The 13,513-nt window shown below is 40.1% G+C and overlaps 1 protein-coding gene across 1 annotated transcript in view; it reads right to left on the bottom strand.

The window, feature by feature from the left end:
- The window catches only part of slc2a9l2 (solute carrier family 2 member 9, like 2), a 144,831-nt gene that overhangs the window by 107,625 nt on the left and 23,693 nt on the right, over window positions 1-13,513 (bottom strand). The window contains 4 exon segments of the mRNA XM_038697097.1: window positions 2,236-2,381; window positions 4,243-4,367; window positions 12,713-12,851; window positions 12,854-12,872. Of these exon segments, the coding sequence (XP_038553025.1) occupies window positions 2,236-2,381; window positions 4,243-4,367; window positions 12,713-12,851; window positions 12,854-12,872 (429 nt within the window).

Genomic DNA, 13,513 nt, shown 5'->3' with positions numbered 1-13,513 from the left:
ACTATGATCAGAGCAAATACAAATATAAAATAGATAAATAAAATAGATAAATAAAATAAATAAAATTTTTTAAAAAACAGGACAACTGAAAGCCCTCTAAACATCTCAGGTTACTGACTTTAATTGTCATATCAAGTATTCATAGTTCTTTATGTATATATCCTTTATTGTCAGTTTGGCACAGAGCGTCTTCAGTTTAACAGGGATAATAAGATTCCAAACTCTTTACTTATTCATCAATCAATATGATGAAATTATGCTCACTCAAAAACAAACTTCCCACCACAATACAGTTTTGGGCTAACCCTAGAAGAACAGCAACGAGGAATGCAAGGTCACCCTCAGATAATAAGTCACATTTATGCCACAGATCCTGATTCTGACACTTTCTGAACAGACATAGCTGCCAAAAAATATAACTGCGTGCTTTAAATCTGGGGAAGCAATTTAGATGAAAATGCATTCGGTCATTAATTTTTTAGCACAGTGCCAACAGTAAACAGTGAGTTAAAGTCAACAGAATGTGGCAGGAGCGTTCACATTACACAAGTGTATTTGGCTTTCAAGGCAAATGTGCCGTAGGCTAATGTCTGTTTCCAGCTCTAAAAGATAAACTGAAAATCTAGCATTAATAATCCATATTATAGATGAATACTGGAGCCCTGTCAGGAAAACGCCTCAGCAGTAGGCTGAGTCAACATGGCTTAACTTGTGTACGGTGGGCATTAAGGTGATATGGGAGGAAAGTGGATAACATTTCCTCCAGGGTAAACAAGGTGTGATTGAGAATTCCTGCTGATATCTTACTGAAACAAGAGACAGACAGAACCAATCACACAGTGTGAAGGGTAAAAACGTGAGTATTTTACTCAAGTGGCTGAGGAAGAGATGTAGCCATCAGGTAGCCTGCGCTATTCATTTGCCCAGTGAAAAGTGAGAGAAAATCAAGTCTGAGCAGAGGAGTCTTTTTCTCCCCGGTAAGAACTCAAGCTCTTATGTCAAGTCAAAATGAATTTATCCACCGGACTATTGCTGTAGAGTTAAAGAACTCTGCCACTCATCAGCTCCACTGACAGATGGGGAAATTTTGGCATTTAAACCTAATAACGGAGTTAAATCAGAGTATGTGGAGAGGTAGGTGAACAAGGCTGGGCACAGAACCAGCACAGGGGGGGTGAGGAGGCAAACAGGCACCACATATGTCCATCTGTGGCCCATACACCGCATAACTATTCACAGCATGTAATATTAGCTATGCTAGGATAACAGAGTTTATACCTGCACACACACTTGCATGCACACACACACCAATGACCCCACAGCCCTCCACGAACCATCAGTCGGCAAGAAAGGAAGTGCACAAGAGCAGGCATTGGATGCAAAAAAAGATTTCCTTTTGACTCCATCTGAATTAATGAGATGGATCTACATGGGCTCGAGCTTGAATCTTTCACTGTATTTACCCAAAACCCAAATTTATGTGTTAGAGCTATTGAATACAATGAGCATTTGTGTTGAATAAATAAAGTGGTCCATGAACTGTGACCCACAGTGTAGTCCTCTCCTTAAATTAGACTCCACACTAAATATTTTATGGCACAGTTGAAAGGAATTTACATCATTGCAGTACTAAGCATTGCAATGTGTTGAAAAATGTTTGGGCTGGGGATATGGGTTTTTTATCTTCTAGAAAGTGGCAAAGGTACACCAGGATCTGGAGGAAAAATAACCTGTTTCCTGACACCAGTTTACTCCATTATTCATTTTCAAATCCAACTGAAATAAACAAAATAAATCTCTTTTAAAATATTTAAAAGGAAAAAAAGCATCTGGATATATATCACAGATCTTATTATGTTCCCTTTACTGTTTCTTGTTTGTCTTCTCTTTACAAAGTGAGCTGGAACAAGTGACAAATGGCAACAACAGATATCTGGCAGCTAATGGACTCACATTTTACTAGTAGTAGCTTTAAAGTCAGCATCTAATGTTAAGTCAATAACTCACATTCACTTAACGTCAAGAGAAAAAGCATTAACTTTTCAAATGACATACAAAGTCAGTAAATCAACAATCTTTTCCTGTGCTCAATCCAGGCTCCAATTTGTTGTCCAAGTTTGGTTTTTCTAACTCCAGTAATACAAATGATTGCACTAAGCATGAATCTAAACTCTAGTGTTCAAAATGTCCCCTTAAAATACCTGTAATGTAAGTATGTATTATAACAACACTGACCTGACCCAGCAGCTCGGGCAGCCCAAGCACTTGTCCTATGAACACTCCCAAGCAGATCAGGATGGAGTTGAACTGGCCAATGAAACCTCTGATATTTTGTGGCGTAATTTCGCCCAGGTACATGGGGAGGGCGCTGAGAGCTATACCTGTGAGGAGAAAAAAACAACACATTACAATCATGCAATGGGTCTAGCTATGGAAAGGACAAAAGACTGAAGACTAAGACATTACTGGCCTAAACGCTCCAAATTATAGAGGAAATACACTGGCATGGCTTTTTTATGTGATAGCACCCCACACAGCCCAGTAGATAAACCAAACGAGTGGCTGCTATGTATGGGTAGAGCTGTGAGTAATAACAGGAGAAAGTATCCCTCCAAGTTTATTTTATCTTAAACCTTCAGCAGTCTGTAAAAACATATTGTATGTTTGAATTGTTCCCGAATCTGTAGCTCAGTCTGTTTTGTTTTTCCACAGAAATGCATACATCCAAATCCACATCCTAACACTTGCATTGACAGTATTCAACTTCCAGCACCATTTCAAAAAGGCTGAAGCTTGGCAAGCTTATTAGCCTAAAGTGTGGAGAAGAGAGAACAAGAGAAAGAGAAAAGGCGCAGCTGAGAGGAAGCGCATTAAAGGTAGGTAAAACAAACACTCCAGAAGTGCATAAAAATGATATATATATGATTATTTATTTCTGTTGCTTTAATTATTGAGGTGCAATTGACTAACTCCTGAAATTGAAGACACTTGGCTGTTTTTAACTATCTTGGTCTTTTTTAAACTAAAAGTAAATTAAATGTTACTGGGATAAACAGCAAATGGACAAATATTTCAACAAAGTGAGTGGAGTGAATGTGGAGATTGGTCTGATATTAGATTTCCTGAACTATTATACCAGGTCGCCTCTGTGTTGAACTGTCTTGTATTGTGTAGCAATGTTATGGCCTGTGCATTAGAAATGGTCAGCGGTGGTAGAACATTTAATCCTCAGACAGCTTTTTGCACAAATCAGTTCCCATGCTTTAGAAATTGTAAACAAGTGTTTGTGCTCTGCAGTGAATGTGTAGAGTATTTCAGGTAACACGCATCTTATGGACATTGATGCTGAGGTGTATATTGCTTCTGAGCCCTTTTCTTTATATAATGCTCACCTATTAGTCAATAGGATGTTAGCCAGCTCAAATAATCTTTTAATCCTTATACAGATAACTTTAAACACACACATAACATAACTTTTTGGTAATATTGGCAGTGGCGAGTGTGATGATCAGCCAATTGTATGCAGTGCAGTCAAAGTGTAGCACAAAGCAAAGTCGTATAGACCTGGCACTTGTTTACCCAAACAAGAGGTGCGTCAGGAGTTAAGTGCAAATCAGACATTCAAAATAAGTATATTTCACTTACAAATCATCAATTTATAATTTCTGATTTTCACATGATCAGCAGCATGATCAGCTTATTTAAGTCAAGATACTGTCTGATCATTTTTTTATAACCACAATTTCATCTCCCTAGACTTTTGGTCTGCATGTAACACAACCCACAATGACATGGCATGGCAGGAGACGTGCATTCAGAAAGGAAAGTCAGATCTTTAATCAAGTCTTTTTTTTTACTGATCATCAAAGCATTCAGGTTTGTCAAGTACTCTATCCACAATATCTGCTAATTCCTATAGATTTTTCTTCAAGGTTAGGTTACATCACAAGCCTATATTAATCTTTAGGATTTGCACCTTCCAGTATTATCTTTTCACATAGAATGGAAGTAATTTTCTAAAAACTCATTACAATGTACATTTCTTTCCCAGTTAGTTTCTTTGTGTGACTTTCGATCAGACTTAATTATACAGTCCAATACGCTGTCAAGGTCTGCAACTGTCTGTAATTTTCTCTCTATCATGCAGTGCTTTCCTTCACAGTGACTTTTGTCCACTGCCTGGTGAGTGGTGAGTATAGAAAGTAACATACTGCTCCAACCTATAGTAAATTAAACACTTACCAGAGTCCACCCCAATTATGAGCCGGCCAATGATGAGCATCTCAAAAGATTTGGCCGTCTCACCCAGGGACAGCAGCAGAACAGCTATTACAGCAAAGACGTTATTCAGCAGCAAGGTTCCTTTTCTAGAGTCAAGGAAAAAATATGGTTGGAAAAAAAGAGAAAACTTGAGCAGAGAACATCATCTACACTGGCACAGGTTAAAATGATCCTACACACATTTTATATAAATCCTAATCCGTTTACAAAGGTAATTTCTTCACTTCAGTTCAATTTGTCAAAATGGGCCCAATGATTTTTAATGGTATAAAAGCTAGCTAATCTAATATGGTATAAAAGCTCGCTAATCTAACTTCTAAAAAGAGTGGCATTCATGGCTTCAAGAGGATAAAGAAATGTGTGGATAGGTGCTATTCTTCAGAGCCAGCAAAGCAGAAAAATCAATGTCTTTTTTCCAAGGGAGGCTGCTCATGACCAGTCAAGCTTTACAACAGCCTTATGTCTGAGGAAAACCAATTAATGCATGTTGAAATTTGTATATATTTAGAAATGAAAGACATTTTATGTCTCTAAAAAATTAAACAACAACAAATTTTTGCATTTATAATCAGGCAGTAGCTCACAACAGGCCGTGATCAGATCAGGTTGAACAAGGCCCCTTCGCTTTGATATGATCACAATATATCATATATGTCCTGGAGTGAGCTATTGCTTTTACAAAATTGTTAAAAAGTATGGCAATATGAAAGTTATAGACACATTCTAATTTAAACTGTTTTTATTAACATGTTTATAAAACATTGTTCTTACAAAGGAATAGGACCTCCTGGCTGCCTGCACATAGTGCAAGGCGGTTATGCAACAGATCTTTTTTTGTATCATTTTTTATCACAAATTTATTTCATCATTTGGCTATTTATTTCTATTAATTTGTGCCATTCATTGTGCAACCACTGAAAAACTGTCCAGCATCAGTGGAATGACTGAAAACTGCTTACAGGCTTGCATGTTTTGTTAGTTGAGGTGTGTCGCTTGGGGTGGCGAGGATGTTGCTCCACTTTCTCTGGTCACCGAGTTTCAGTCGCCAGTAGCTCTAGAAAGACCTTTTACACTTACAGCCATAACCTCTCTCGTGTCAAGAACCGCATTCTGAATCATGTTGCTGAGGAGGCAGCGGTTAGTTTATTTCTTCTGCGTTTCTGCTTGCTTGCATATTCTGGGCAACATTTTGACAAGATGATTAATGCCCTTTGGCTCTCAAGTGTACCTGTGACACATAGCAAATGACACTTTTTACATTTGCTGTAGATTAGGTCATTAACAGTCATGATAGACTACCCTACAAATAGTTGTTTTTTAATAACTTCAGATCAAAAGAATATGTGATAGGCCTACATACCAAACACTATCGACAACGCAGATCACTTGTCTTTTTCAGTGAAGGTATAAGGCTTGTGCATCCAAGGGTAGGTGGGAGACATATTTCTCTATAGATGAAACAGGGCAGAGGATCGTCAGGCTCATCATATGTGCTCTCTTCATTCTTCCCCTGTGGGTCTTTGTGATTCTTTATATGCTCGTTCAAAGCCAGAGTTGTATATTTAAGCCAGTTTTGGTCTCTTTTGATGGTGGATGACGTGGGTTTGGGCTGCCGATTGCCCTCCATTTCCTTGCATAGTTGAACGTCAAACCACACTTTGTTTACTAGAGCCCCCGGAGTGTTGGGATCCAGCACCTTCTTTATCGCTTTGAAGTCATCCTCTGATATTGACACACGATGAAGTCCTTAGAAGTCTTTCTATGAGTTTTCACTACACTGGTGAATACATTTTTGCATGTTGTAAACTCTGAATCTTTGAGGAGATACCTGGACCGACTGAGCAATTTAATCCAGCAGGGAGATCAACATAGCTGCCATTTTTGACAGTGGCATAGAAATATTGTAAAATGTTAATGACCCACTTCTTTGACGGTGTCTTAAGGTCTAAAACTACACCTTTATCCTTACACCAGTTTTCAAAGCATTTGATGGCCTATTTTCAAAGGTGTTCTATTCATTTAGTTAGTTTAGTTTTTTCCTCCTTACATATCTCTGCATGTCATCTTTTAGGTTCGGCGGGAGATATGCACTGCTCAATCCACTCCTCCATTGTTGTCCCCCACAGCGGTGGTTTTATAGCAGTTTGCTACACTAAGGTTTTTTTTCTCAAGTGTTACTGAAATGTCTAAAGAAATTAGACAGCACAGCTTATATATATAGTTATACCATGGCTTACAATCAATCAGATTGCTTGATTTGAGCTATGCGTTTTACAAATATGACCCTCGGGTCAGAAGTATTATACCAAATGAATCATTATGTGGGTGCAATGTCATCCTCAGCACACTATTACTGTGTCCCAGTTCAAGGTATGGATCCTACAAAGGATGCAGCCAATGAACGTGGGTCTTTAAGATCCTTCAGAGGACCTGAAGGTCAGGGTGACTCTGTCTCTTCTCATCGACACTCAAACTAGGGCATTCAGGCAGCCTTCGTTCATCAAACATTCTCAGGTTTATCATGAGGATGTTGCTACAAATTGTAAATACCACTGGGACTGTTAACTATGGCAATTACCACAGCTAATCCCTATTTTTCCAATCTGGAGAACTACCTTTACGCGTCAACACAAAATCATCAGCTAATTGAGCTGCTTAAAGCATAGTGGTGGGCTTCTGCTCATTTGCATAAGTAGCAATGGGTTGAGGAATAGTGTCAACTGCTCAACACAATCAGCTCACAAAGACTGTCAAAATCAGCAGCTTTAGTGGATGAGCACTAACAGTGAAAATGGGAAGCCAAATCATGAACAAACTCCACATTTGTTTGCTTATCGCCTTTTACCCAATGCCTAAATTTCACCAAAATTCTCCTCAGCACATATAGCTGAATAAGCCTCCTGAGCAGGGATGTACTGGGACTGAAATTCAGGCCGGGACTTTGACACGGAGAGGCCTTTTATACGAGCGCCTTGTGGGGGCACAGAGAAAGATTTTTTTGCAGTTATTTTAATATATAGTGTTTCATTATGATGACAACCTTCAAGAAACTTTTTATGACACCTGCCTCTTAAGTTTGTATGAGCAATGCATCACTGCACTGAACAAGACCAGGTCAGGTAAGTGTGAGTCAGAATGCTAAAATAGTTAAATATAATCAAAACTACGATGCAGTCTGTGTATAAAAATCTAATTCCTCATCTTCAGCTCTGAGTAGGCCTATATCTGGCTCAGCTTCCCCTGTGCTGGACCCTGACTCTGCTTGTACATATTGTATAGCTAAATATGCATGAGAAGAACATCATCTTACAATAATCCATTTTCTAATTCTATCTATGGATGAATGCCTACCCAGCCCTGCCAACTGCCTCTGTACCTGTCACTGCTGTTTCTGGTTCCATTGTCCTTCTCCTCCTGCTGCTTCTCTTCATCGTCCTTCTCCTACAGCTCTTCTTCTTCCTTTTTCCTTCAACTTTTGTTTATAATATAAATATATAATATAGCCTATATGCCTATACATACATATGTATGTATGTTATCCTGTATGCAGGATAAGCGGTTGACAGCGGATGGATTATCAGTGCCTGTGCTGGGGACTGCCTCATCTTTGCCTGCCACAGCACCTTTCCACCAGAGCTGGGCACCACACATTTTTTCCCTCTTTCTTTCTTTGACATATTTACCTGCTCTGTTGTGCTTGTCACACAACCCTGGGCTGAGTTCAGTCCTGACAAAACGTATTGAGAGTAAACTCCTTTGATTGGTGCCGTTGAGCCAATCAGATTTCAGAGTTGGGAGGGGCCGCTTATATCCCCCCTCAATATTGTATTGGTTTGGCCCAGTCTGATAGACACAGACAGCGTTCGCTGCAGCTGATGCGCAGTTGTGGATTATTTAAAGTTGAACATAGGAAACTGAATAAAAAGTCTTTAACACCAGCCAGTTCGGCCTGAAATGGACCGGCCGTTCAGGATTGAGCTACAGGTTAGATAAACCCCCAAGATGACACTATGGATTATTGCACTATATATTTAATGTTGCTCCATCAAAAGTGGCTTTAAAGTACCTGCTTCCTTCAGATGGCTGTAGAAAGAGCCACAGACTAAAGGAAAGCATTATGGAACATGGTGTGCTGAGCTGTCGCGCTGCTCTGAGCAGGTGGGCAGCGGACCGAGCAAGAAACACACTCATCCTTGACACCACCGCTGGATTGCCATTGCCGCACCCTTTACAGCGCCTCTCCTCCCAATTTGATGCATGGCGTTCTATGCAGCAGTATAGAGATCATTGTCTGATAATTTGAAGGGAACACCAGGTCATAGCAAACAGAGCTCTGGTGTTTGGTAAGATGTGATTGGTCTATTGGGATTTAAGGAACCCTAGTATTTGTTGTGTGGGGGAACAGAGAGGTTCTTATTGTCTAAAATCAGAGTGAGGTGGTTAGCAGTTTGATGTGTGACTAGTCTTCTCTTCACACACCAAGGTCTGCTCCTACACACTTGAGATAGTCTCAAGATCAGTCTGGATCTGGTCTGAAATGGTGGCATTTTCACTCAACCCTGTCAGGGCAGCACCTTTTAATGTGTTTTAAAACCAACAGCATCATCATCTGAATCACCATTGCATTGTTAAGAGATATGAATGTGTGTATTAATCTAACAAAACTCTATTTTACCTGGGGGGGAGGGGGATCACAGGCATGTAACAAACAGGGCTTTCAACTTATTTTAAGAGAATACCATCTCTTCATGAAACCAAATCTGGTGTTGAAATATTCAGAAGTCGCGGTTTTAAAAAAAAACAACATTTACCTTAGTTTCACTCGCAAACTTTTAATGAACCACTTGGTCACTCTATGAAGTACTTTTCTTTTAGACTGCTCCATGTGTCCTTATCTGCTAATATACATTCAACTCTTCTCCCTGACATCTGAATTTCAACCTTTTCCCAGACATTGTGCAAAACTACCAGCTGGCCGCGGCAGAGATTATGGAGGGAGAATGAATAATGTGTTTCAGCCTAATCAGCACAGTGGGGATCGCCACCTGAGAGATCCAAGGTGAATCTTAAGGGCATTTTAATTTTCTCAAATGACTCTGAACAAAAGCTTCATAAGTCTTTTTCTGCTCCAAGAGTGACAGCATCATCATTAGTGGATAATAGATTCTTTTGAACGTATATTATTTCAGAGCACTGAGGTGATTTTGTCAGTGCCGGAGTCTGTCCCTGGAGCATAGAAGGACTTAGATCTCTGCAGCCCTGCACCAAGGCAGTGAAACACAGCTAGACTGAAACCCAATAAAGTCATTACACTGGCAGCAAGATTGGATCAGTGGATAATAGGTTGTCAAACCACTGCCACTCAGTCTGAAGCAAATTCCTTTTTCTCCACTCCCTAAAAACATTAATGTCCTTGGAGAATAGGTATGGAGACCATAACTTTCATTTACGATACGATACCTCAAAGTGTGGTAAGTTGAGGCTCAAAGCCACAGTATGACAGCTGCTACGTTCTTTCGTCATTACTGCCGGCCAGGTGTTTGTTAAGAGCACTAAAGGTGAATGTCAATATAGAAAATGGGAAAATATCTAAAAGAAAACCTGAAAAAGAACATGAGACAAGCTACGTTGGGGAACAAAGACCACACCTCATCTCCCAAGGTGATTTCCCCATCCAAGACTTTGTGTATCTAACCCTTCCTCCTCTCTCTCTCTCTGTCAGCAAGAACCACAGGGGGATTCAGTGGAATCTGAAAACTCCCTGCAAAGAGACTGCACCCTGCGTCTCAACTCTCTGGGTTTTGCAAGCCTTTCCCTGCTCCTTATTTTTAATAAAGCAAACATTAAGTTTCCCAATGGTGTTGTCTTTGTGAAAAGTGCAAATGCAGCGTTTGAATATGGTTACCTCACATATTTTGTTGTTGTTATATTAATATTTAGTGATAAGTGTAAAACCACTCCTGCTGACTTGAACCAACTGTTTTTTTTCTCTGCTCCGTCAGTGGGAAAACAGTACATTCATACACCTTTCTCCAAGCTACTGGAGCATCCCCATGTGGCACAGAAAACCATGGTGGAGACTAAATGTAAGGACAACACGGAGGTAAGGTCACGGACAAACTCCTTGACATGGTATTCATGTTTCTGAGTTTATTACAGATTTATTTATTGAATTCATTGTAGTAAATAAGTGCACAATAAAAAGACAAAATAAATATGATATATGCAGTATGGGGTGGTGACAGCGCAGTGGATAAGACACACGCCTTTGGTATGAGAGACCCAGGTTCAATCCCCCACTGTGACACATCCACCAATGTGTTAACCTCTAGTTGCTCCAGAGGCGTGTGACCTCTGACATATATAGCAATTGAAGACGCTTTGGATAAAAGTGTTTATGTGTACAAACCTATACTGTATATATAATGTGTCCTGTCTGGATGTGAGACAAATTTTTGCCTTTTGCACCCACAGAGTGGACAATAAAGGTTTTTAAGAATTGGAATATATTGTGTAACAATGTAGGCCTACATATTATTATTATTATTATTATTATAGTCACCTGTCAGTCTCCTTCTGTCCTATCCAAAACTCGTAAGTTTACATTAGTGATTAAGATCACATAGGCCCTCAGTTGCCATGGCATTACTGAAACCACCAAGAATTAAAGAAATGGTTCTATTCTATTCTAATCTAAATTTTGAAACATCCCTTCCCCTCCCTCTACATTTATCAGTAAACAGGGTGTGATTCATCTTGACTACCATACAAGTTGTAAAAACATTTTTTTAAAGAATTCTACGCCTTAAACAACAGCAACTCGTTGTTTAACCAAGGTAAGGTTAGCCTAAAATATGTCAATAAGCCAGGAAATGCTGGCTGTTCACTAAATATTACTTAAATATTAACAACTTTTACTTAAAAAACACTTTGTTGTAACTACATACACATGTCAGTATGCTATATAATATACTGGTGCAGACAGAACAGTCTGGAGCTCAACACTCTGAAGACTATGGAAATGGTTGTGGATTTTAGAAAGAGCCCAGCCCCACTTTCCCCCATCATCCTGTGTGACTCCCCAGTCACCACTGTGGACTCCTTCCACTTCCTGGGCACCATCATCTCCCAGGACCTCAAGTGGGAGCTGAACATCACCTCCCTCACTAAGAAGGCCCAGCAGAGGATGTACTTCCTGTGGCAGCTGAAGAAGTTCAGCCTGCCAAAGACAATGATGGTGCACTTCTACACCTCCCCATACAGGACCAAAACCTCTCGCCACAAAAACAGCTTCCAGTCTACAGCTAGCCTCATCAACAAGGCCCGGGTCCCCCACTGATACACACTTTCCAATAATACAAATGTCTCTGCACATGTAAATATTATTTCATTTCATATCATGCACAAACCTGGCACATTGCACATATTTGTTGTTAATTTTTAATTGTTGTTGTTCTATATTTTTACATAGTAAATTTATATATTTATGTACACAATATTCTGCACAACACATCCCGGAATAATGCACATATAAATATCTGTGACGTTTTTTCTCTGCAAATAGTTATAGTATCTTTCTCTATTCTTTTTATTATTCTTATATAACTTGAATTGTTTATTCCATATTTATGTATTTCTAGATTTATGTCAACTGTATCTTTGTTTACCTGTAGCACCTCCTCACCAAAGTAAATTCCTCGTATGTGTAAAACACTACTTGGCAATAAATGTCCTTCTGATTCTGATTCAGAGAACATACAGCAGGGTTGTCTTCTAAGCTCCGAAAGCGGGAGCATTGTAGTTTCAGACAGGCAACAATATATGTATGTATAGTGCGTCATATTGGATGAAGGTTACTCTTGCCATATATTGCAAGTATGTATTCTTTCCCCTGGAAGATTTCTTTCACAGCTGGTAGTAAAGCACATCCCATTTAACAAGTCTAGGAGAGCCTGGTGCTGCCTGACCACAAGGGCCAATATGGCCCCTATAACTCTTATTATTACACTTTATATCTGGAGATGAACAGACTGTTATAATGATCTGGAAATATCTTCCTTTTTTAAAATGTAACAACGTTTCTGCTCCTGAATCTAGAGATGAAAATTAAAGATAAAACGTTGACGAGCTACCTGCTGTTTGTCAGAAACCCTGTTCTAAAGTGGTATCAGAGTTTCATTCTTTAGGCCTCCACGTTTTGATCTGATCCTCTGAACTCAAACTGTACCAGATCAGGTTACTATTGTGATGTGCCCCAGCTAAAAGTGAACAAGCATCACAATATCAAAAGGCCTGGGTTCAGCCCAAAGCTAGCTGGCTAATCCGCTGATCTAATTTTATGATTGAGGTCACAGGCTGATACAACTATAGGTGAAACACTTCTGCCTTCCATGAACAAGACTGGATTAGAAGTGCAAGTGAGTCAACTCACCTTCCCAGTAATTTGACGATGAAAGAGACGGACAGCGCTCCAAGAAGGCCTCCGATAGCAAATATGGACACTGTGAGGGACCAGAGGAGGGTGGCTGTCTCTGCTGCAATAGGCTCCCCATATCTCTCAATCCATGTTTATTGTAAAAAGCTTTAATGTACTGCAATACAAGAGAGAAAAACATTTTTAAATTCATCATTCAATATTTGAAAGGTAAATGATTATACAGATCCCATTTTTCAATACAGAATGTACATATACATTAAGTGTGTCATACACAAGTGTATAGAGTGTGAGCATGAGGCAAATGTACAATTACTTGTGCAAGTTGGCTTTATGATCACAACTACATTATTTGCCAAGTTAAACAGAAAATAAATTAAAAAATACACGCATTAGCGTGTTTGAGCCCCGTTTGAGCCTTTGGAGACGGCGGACCTGAGATTCCTTTCGGGTAAGGTCGCCTTGCTCCTGGCTCTGACATCGGCCCTCTCTGTGGCGCCGTTGTTTCTCAGGATTCAGGGCGACGGCAGCTTGGCTGTTCTGCGCCCTAACCCGGCATTCATGCCTAAAAGCATTACGAGCTCCTTTCGGTCACGGGTCATCACCCTCTCTGGCTTTTTTCCTACCCCCCATGGGTCGGTGGAGGACGCCACGTCCCACCTCCTCTGCCCGGTGCGAGTGCTGTCCTGTTATGTGGCGTGCACGGCCTCCTTGCACCGTTCACAGGGAGCAGTCCAAGTGACTTCCCCTGTCGGCGCAGCGCGTGTCTGCCGGTGAGTCTCCCCCGGATGGCATCAG

The sequence above is a fragment of the Micropterus salmoides genome, unplaced genomic scaffold, assembly GCF_014851395.1.
Source record: "Micropterus salmoides isolate LMB-PRFRI ecotype aquatic unplaced genomic scaffold, ASM1485139v1 Ms_hic_scaffold_4, whole genome shotgun sequence".
In the NCBI taxonomy this organism is placed as follows: Eukaryota; Metazoa; Chordata; class Actinopteri; order Centrarchiformes; family Centrarchidae; genus Micropterus; species Micropterus salmoides.
This window is presented reverse-complemented; position numbering and strand designations above follow the sequence as displayed.